At 34.9% G+C, this 7,839-nt stretch overlaps 2 protein-coding genes across 5 annotated transcripts; both read right to left on the bottom strand.

The window, feature by feature from the left end:
* Nucleotides 1-588: 588 nt before the first annotated feature.
* LOC143592156 (increased DNA methylation 1-like) lies at nt 589-4,998 on the bottom strand (the record flags this gene model as incomplete). Its single annotated transcript, XM_077072137.1, has 15 exons — nt 589-1,085; nt 1,211-1,351; nt 1,455-1,548; nt 1,657-1,713; nt 1,804-1,868; nt 1,955-2,206; nt 2,298-2,412; nt 2,634-2,838; nt 2,930-3,102; nt 3,179-3,291; nt 3,373-3,454; nt 3,537-3,629; nt 3,700-3,786; nt 3,899-3,991; nt 4,871-4,998. Coding segments are annotated over 15 exons (1,842 nt in total), but the record flags the coding sequence as incomplete, so codon positions are not given.
* Nucleotides 4,913-7,261, bottom strand: LOC143592144 (uncharacterized). Of its 4 annotated transcripts, none has more exons than XM_077072131.1 (4): nt 6,896-7,261; nt 6,534-6,859; nt 5,749-5,820; nt 4,914-5,262 (listed from the first exon to the last, which is right to left on the bottom strand). In XM_077072131.1, the coding sequence occupies exons 1-4, from the start codon at nt 7,071-7,073 to the stop codon at nt 5,041-5,043; spliced, it is 798 nt and encodes a 265-aa protein (XP_076928246.1). In that variant the 5' UTR covers nt 7,074-7,261; the 3' UTR covers nt 4,914-5,040. The 4 variants fall into 4 exon arrangements, with proteins under 4 accessions (XP_076928245.1, XP_076928246.1, XP_076928247.1 ...); XM_077072132.1 differs by having other exon boundaries at nt 4,915-5,262; nt 6,914-7,261; XM_077072133.1 differs by having other exon boundaries at nt 4,916-5,262; nt 6,986-7,261.
* Nucleotides 7,262-7,839: the final 578 nt, after the last annotated feature.

Below are 7,839 nucleotides of genomic sequence, written 5' to 3'. Positions count from 1 at the left end.
TGATTATGTAATGTACTCAAAATAATAAATAAATAAAAAGAACAAAAAAATGACCAAGATCAGTTTTAAATAGTTATTTTAAATAAATAAAAAACCAAGGGGTGAGAGGTGAGTTTTTTTAAACCAATAAAGTCTGACCACATGTACACTCATATTGGAAACACGGCACCAATTCAAGGGGAAACTCACCGCCCGAAGTCCCACCATAGTAAAGCCTTTGGTTCAGGCATGACATTTTGTCATATGAACAAGACTCGAACCGATTACCTCTTCTATAGAGTTACCAGAGCGCTACTCCTTTTGTGAGAGGCAAGATTTTATTTGTTATTTTATTTTGTTAGATTACATATACAATTGTGTTGTTTTAAAGTGACTCGTCTTTCAAGTTTCAAGTGATACGATACAAATTTGAGGGATAAAAAAATTTGGACTGATTTGTACACTGTTGGTGTTTATTTTTTATTAATGCATTTAAACATAACCAATTTTACTATAAACAAAACACAGCCTTACAAAAGCATCACAAAAAAAACTAAAATGGCTTCTAAAAGCCAAACAAAAACTTTTACGCCGAGACCGGGCAAAACCTAAAAGGGATAATCGTTCATACCAAAATATGCACTCAAGCCAAATCAGACCATAAAGTAACCAAACTCAAACTTATTCTAATAACACAAATTACTATTTAACAAAGCAGTAAATCTGAACACATAAACACGAGAAAACAAGCATTACCAATACCAACCATTTCAACTTTCATCCATCATAACCAGCCAAAATATTAATAATCATCTGAAACAACCCACCAACAAAATATAAACATAACAGCAAACCACCAAAAACTACTCACTACATTTTCATATTCAGCCAAAATAATTACGTCGACACCCATCAACAAACTTCTCCACTAAAACAAAACAGAAACCCCACTTCATATGTCGCTACTCCACCAAAGGGCTGAAAAGACCATTATCATCAGCCACTGCATCTACAACACCATTTTGAGTTTCGGGAATTTCCTTTTGTAGCATTGATGTTCCTTTAAATGTCATCATAGCCGAACATCCTTGCCTCAACTCGGTTAGCTGAAGCCAAAATTTAACCGTTAAAAAAGAATAAATATGTTTATATTCTAAATAAGTTATGAGGTATTATTTAGCTGAATAAATTTGAGACAGCTTTTGGCCCGTTATATTAAGTAAAACTTTACCTGATCTTGTTCGAATGTTTCAAAACCAAATTTTTGGGTCCATATGGATTTAGCTTCGTCAGCAGCTGGAAGCACTATCTTTTTAACTTTTATAGAAGAAAGTAGCTTCTCGATGCAGGTAAATAGTACTTGAAAGTAGCCCTGCCAATGTACAATAAATCCAAAAAATTACTAAAAAATAAATTGATGATAACAATACTTTATTTAAAGAATGTGATTACAAGTAAATAAGTAATATAGTCACCTTCCCCTGGTTGCTTTTACTAGTAGCGACAATTGGGAGTTCGGCCATATCCTCTCCAAATACACGAAGGGTTCCAGCTGAAACTACATTTGAGCTACACAAATCACAATAATAGTTAACAAGTGTGGTTAAAGTAAACAAATATATATATATATATATAATTTGTTGTACAGAAACAAGAAAATGACAAAGATGTCCTTACTCTATTGTCAATATTGCAATAAGCATTCCTGCAAAGTCTTGGCTCCAAATTTTTCTTCTGTTAAAATAAAAAAAAAACGTTCTGAAATTGGAGCAAATATTTGAACAATAAAGTTATAAAATCTGTATACATTCCATTTATGCTTACCCGTACACCATTGACGGTATAAAATCACGCCCACTTGTTGCATCGATAATAGGGTTAAAGCCTTCCTGTTATCACGAAATAACAAAGAAGTCAACATATGGTCAACACTAAAAAAAGGTAAAAGCACCCTTTGTATCAAAACAGTACTCACATGAAAGATATCCACAGTTTGTGCCAATAATTTTCTGGTCTCACGAGTAGCATTTTTGCCACTGAGAACCACAAATTTCATTTCCGAACTGAAATCGGTTTCTGGGTTTTCGGTATTATTCTTCTGTTTCTCCTTCAATAAAGTCAACATGTTATCAGGGAGTGTTTCAGGTTCACGGTTTATCAAAGTTTGCAAAACAGAATTAATCCTCTCGCAATCTGTGCAGCAGAACCACTTCCCCTTCGGCAATGCCTACAAGTCGCAAATAATAAAATATTTTAAATATATAATCAATAGAAGAAAAAAGACAATAAAGAAGTAGAGATAATTTATATACATGTACCTTTAAATCAGCCATATTGTGTTCTCTCAGGCAGCCAATATGATATTCCTTTTCACACTGATCACAAACTATAACTGTTCGGTCATTGAAGACATTTTTGCTAAAATCATGGCATCTGCATAGATTAAAAGTTAAATAGATTAAAGTTCCTCAGACATCTAAATGCATATATTAATACTTACAGGTTAAAGCCACTTAAATCATTTAAGTTCATAAACTTGGAATATAACACATTAACTATTTATAACATATATACAAAAGTAGTTTGTGTGGTTAATCTAACCCGACCTAATCCAAGTTACATAGCCCACCCATTTTATAGTATAGACAAGTTACCTGCACAAAACACATGCCACAAGGTCAACGTTTTCTGGATGTTTGACTATACGTATACAACGGGTCTTAATCTGCTCCATAGGATCAATCCCCGTCACCCTTCCAGCTACCAAAGCATTTTCATTTTCTCCATCAAATTTCAACGAATGTTGACAGTATCTGCAATACCACTTGCCACGCGGGATGCTCGATTCACCTGCACATTCTGTGTAAACCAACAGAATTGTGTGTTAGATTTAAACCACAAATGTTAATTTCACATACATTTATTAAACAGTCAAAGTTACAACACTGACCTTGATGGAAGGATCTAGGGCATCCATCACAAAGCAAAAGATCTCCACCGTCCCAACAAACTCTACACAAATCATCATTGTACTTCACTGAGTTTTTCCCTTTTTCATTCATCTTCATAGAAACTGCATATTCATGCAGTGATACTCCATTTGAGATGTAAATGTTTTCATACCTGCCATGATTTCAAAGGTTTAAAATAAATAAAAAAAATACTGGCAATTAAAATGTAAAAGAAACCATAAACTCACGGTTTCTTGCGAGATGCCCAACCCGCATGAGCTTCAAACTGTGAGGCACTAATCTCAGTTTTACAGCAAGAACAGACTATTCCATTGTTCCATTTATAACCATCCAGAAGTTTCTGTTAAGAATAGAAGTTCGTATTTCTTTTTTTTAACTAGTAACCCATATTTATTGGCATAAATAAGTGTAGACTTTTCACCTTTCCTTGAGCAACGTAAGTTAGTTCAGTTCCATTTGGCAATCCTCCTTTCTGAAAAACCGACCAATGCAACTGCTGATTCCTGTGAAAAACATCATATGACAGAAAAATTTAGTTTTCTGCAAACTTAAAAAAGAAAATATTCTTATATCTAAAAAACCAACTTTATTGTTAGCAGTTTTCGGATGTTTTGTTGTGGCGCAGAACATTTAACAGCACTCTTGATGATTCTTGATGCAGAAGCGGACCTCAATGACCTGAACCATCAAAAAAATTAATAGTGTTTCCAGAGAAAGTAGCAATCTTTATGATCTTTTTGCATTTTACCTTTTATGTATCTTTGATTTTGTTTTATCTCGTGACGATTTATGATCTCCAGCACTTTTGTAGGGCTTCAAAGCTGACTTTGATGACCTACAAAATCACATAAGAAATATTTAATAAACCAAAAGAATATAAATTTGATTATGGAAATGAAATAAAGAAAGAATATAAAACGAGCTCAGTTTGAAAAAAAAATACTGACTTTGGTTTTCTCCCTCGTTTAGATTTAGTCTTTATATCTGAAGAGCATGGCAAGCTGTTACTTTCAAAAGCCTTTGGCTCTGAAGTTGATGCCCTAAACAATATAAAAGATTATAAAGCATTAAAGAGTAATAAACTAATAACTGACAATTATATTTTACTTTAAAAGAAGGAAGCAAGTAAATCTGATTACACATGCCCATATACATTAATTTGGTATTTTGGTCCATACAGATAACTCAGTTTGGTAACCGAGTTTTCTTCTATAGACATGGATGGTTTCAATTGAGTATGTAGTAATGGTTTCAAGATTTACAATTACAATGAAAGTAAAAATATATGATCAATTACCAAGAAAGCATGCAAAATAACAGTACTAATAAATAAACAATACGCATTCGTTAGAATGTAACAGACATGCAATCATTAAAGCAATAATGATAAGCAATCTTAAAAGTTAAGCAGTGTATATGATCATATACCATAAACTTCAAAAATCAATTCAAACATGATCTTCAGAATTATACAGGTTAGTTTAAAACAAAAGGCAAACAAAGGTACAGCAAGATGAAACAAAAATGAAGCGTAACATAACGCACAATTATCTATACACGTTTTACCCTAATTGACTTACTAAGTTTGTTGCCTACGGTGCCTACTATGCAGTCTATACCATATATAAATCTTTCTTGCCAAGTTAGTTCTTTTTCTACTATTTTGCAGAATAACATACTACACTAGCCTAATATACTGTACAATAATTTGAAGAGCAAGACAGTTATGGTTATCTATAGATGCACAGGCACCATCATTCTTTGAATGTTGGTTAAAAGATACACCACTAAATCCTAATATATTGTACAATAATTTGAATAAGACAGTTAGGGTTATCTATAGATGCATAGGCACCGTCATTCTTTGAATGCTGGTGTGAAAGATACTCTGGCTAGAATAAATCAATATGTGTTCGTACCTAACTTCACTAAAAGTTGCAACCTTCGGTTCAGCGTCCACTTCTTTACTCACGCAAAAATCACAAACTAACAAATTTTCAGAAGATGATTCGAGTGAGCCTGAAAAGCATGAGAAAGAATACCATAGTTAAGAAAATCCACATTAGCTAAAAATAATAAACCAAAACAGTTAAGAGTGTTGCTCACCGTTGCATTTTGTACACATGGAAAGTCCCTTCGCAGGCAATGAACTAATTACAGTTTGAAGAGCCACGTCTAGTGTTTCTGAAGCAGCTGCTTTGCATATCTCAATCAACTCAAGTAGACTTTTCCCATTTTCAAGAAAAATATGTTTTATAGCATGTCTGTACGACTTGAGTGCATGCATCTCAAATTGAGAGGGTGAAATAACCTACCATTTAACAAGCCAATGTCAGTTTCAAGCTCTGAACCCTGTGCTATGTTACAGTGTTGTAAAAGTCGGATTTAACCGGTGATTAATCGCTGGTCGGTGAGTTACTAACTAATTTTCAGCTAAACGGTCTTAGTCAACCAAAACCGGTCCTAGTTGGCCCAAATCGGGCATTGTTTTCAAAAAGAAAAAAAAAGTAACTTTTTTTGGGGAAAAAAAGTAATCGGATCTTGGTTGTTAACCTGTTAACCCTAGTTATTGGTTTTTCTCAATTTTCATTGAACTCTTATGTTTATACTATGTGAAGTTTGAAGTATTTATGTTATGTTCTTTATATAATTTAAAAAAAAACATATAAAATGTTAATTCGATCAATCCTGATTAACCACTAATCGGTACCCCACTGGCCGACTAGCGCCTTACAAGTTCTACAACACAGACTATATATGGTGTGTTAGTTCATAACTCATAAAACACAAAACTTACTTTGATACCCTCACAAAGACTGCAAGAACACAATATACCCACACCTTTGATGACCCCTTGCAGATTTGCTCCCTGTAATCAACACAAATCTCATTCTCTTCTAAACAAAAGAACTATAAAAAACTGTCAAAAAAAATTATAATCAATTAATACGCATGCTACCTCTGTATCTAACTTGTAATAATAAACACAAGTCTCCTTCTCCTTCTAAACATAAAAACTTGACTAAACTATTGAAACAAATGACAAGCAATTAACATGCATGCTAGTATGCCACCTCTGTATCTAACTTGTAACGCTAGATGTTGTAGACGGGCTTTAAAGCGCAAGTTAAAGCGCCATGTCACTGCAAGTAGTCAGTGAGGCTTCAACAAAGCAATTCTCTTTAAAGCCACCTTTACCGCCCCGTTAAAGCCCCCCTTGTAGTTTAACACCACCATTTACTCGTTAAAGCCCCATGGCCCCATATTTTCCTCCATTATCACCCGTTACCGTGCTACTAGATCCCCCCCCCCCTTACCGCCCGGCCTTTATCCCCGGTGCAGTTTCCAGGCCATGTCACCTTGCCGCCCCCTTTGCAGCCCAAACAACAAGCCTAGTAAGCACAAATCTCAATCTCTTCTAAACATAAAAGCTTGACTAAACTATCAAAACAAACGATAATCAACTAATACGTAAGCAGGTTTCTACCTTTGTATCTAACTTAAAACAAACACAAATCTCATTCTCTTCAAAACATAAACATAAAAACTCGAATAACCAATTAACACAAAAGCAAACACTACCTCTGCTTCCAACTTGTAACAAACCCGAAACCCCTCAAGCAATCCAGTCTCCAGCAGCCCTCTCATATTAGTCGGCATCTTCTCCAACATCTTCAACTCCATCTTCTTCCGGTTCCCACTCCCCACATCATCCTCTTCCTCCTTCTCCTTCAATGCAGATCTTGTAAACCTTTTAGGCGTCACGTTACCTTTTCCGGCAACCACCGTTGACTCATCTCCTCCGCCGCCGCCGTTGACTATTTCGTCTTCAGCGTTGACCAATACATCAATATTTACTGACTCTCGATCCGTAATATCAGTTTTCATCCTCTTGTTCCGTCGATTCACTGACCGATTACTATTACAATTACTATTACAATTACTATTACTATTACTATTACTATTACTATTACTATTACTATTACTATTACTATTACTATTACTATTATTATCAGTTAATAATAATGACTGACCGGAAGAAGGTTCCGAGGAGCGAGTGCGGCCGGTGAAGCAAGCGAACTGAGATCGAGCTTCCAATGCGAAAGCTAGTTCTCGTTTCATTCTCAATTGATCGTCAAAACTAGGGTTTCAAAAGGGAGAAAGAGTAAATTGACCTGTGAGAATGAGATATCAGGATCCGAATCGCAAAAGCCCTAAGGTGATTGGATCATAAACTGTCGTTAGGGTTGTTGATTTGTTGCCATTTGTGTGTGTGTGAAGTTGGAGATTGTGATTTGGAAGATGAAAGGAGCCCTAGATTCGCTAAATATATACCGGAACGGAACACAGAAGGTCCACTATATATGAATAAATATTTATATAAAAACATTATGTTTTTTTATTTGTTATTTTTATTTTTTTAAGTAGTCAGCCAAGAAGTGACAGTTGTGTTGACTTATTATATCCAAAAATATTTGTTTTCTGTTTCACATTTTTTTAATCTTTTTTAACACTGTACCAGAGTAGAGGTGCGTAAACCGGTCTAAAATTCAGAACTTGTTTGAATTAAATTGGTTCGGTTGGTCAACAAAAGTCAAAACTAGTTTGAACGGTTTTTGCCCGGTTTTAGTTCAGTTTACCGGTTTTGGTGGAGAATATGACAAACTGGTTCCGAACCTACGGTTTCAATCAGTTCCAAACCGGTTTCTATATAATTGGTTTCAAACTGGTTCGATTTTTGGGTCGGTTTGGTTAACCGGTTTATTTGTCCACCTCTATACCAGAGCGAGTCTTTTTGAGGCGGATGTCCACCATTCATACTTATTTTGGCGTTTCGGGTTTGACTCACACAAGAACACCGTCAACGATAAAACTGATAATTGTGGAA

This window comes from Bidens hawaiensis, unplaced genomic scaffold, assembly GCF_021521415.1.
Source record: "Bidens hawaiensis isolate Kalapana, Puna unplaced genomic scaffold, B.hawaiensis_p1.1 tig00040547_1, whole genome shotgun sequence".
Taxonomy (NCBI): domain Eukaryota; kingdom Viridiplantae; phylum Streptophyta; class Magnoliopsida; order Asterales; family Asteraceae; genus Bidens; species Bidens hawaiensis.
This window is presented reverse-complemented; position numbering and strand designations above follow the sequence as displayed.

Bases quoted from the DNA above. Each gene is read 5' to 3' on its own strand.
- LOC143592144 (XM_077072130.1), bottom strand. From the start codon at position 7,073: ATGAAACGAGAACTAGCTTTCGCATTGGAAGCTCGATCTCAGTTCGCT. The intron at 5,821-6,533 runs GTAGTGTTTGCT...TGTTGATTACAG, and splicing joins GTTACAAGTTGGAAGCAGAG to GGAGCAAATCTGCAAGGGGT. The intron at 5,263-5,748 runs GTAAGTTTTGTG...GTTAAATGGTAG, and splicing joins GTCTTTGTGAGGGTATCAAA to GTTATTTCACCCTCTCAATT.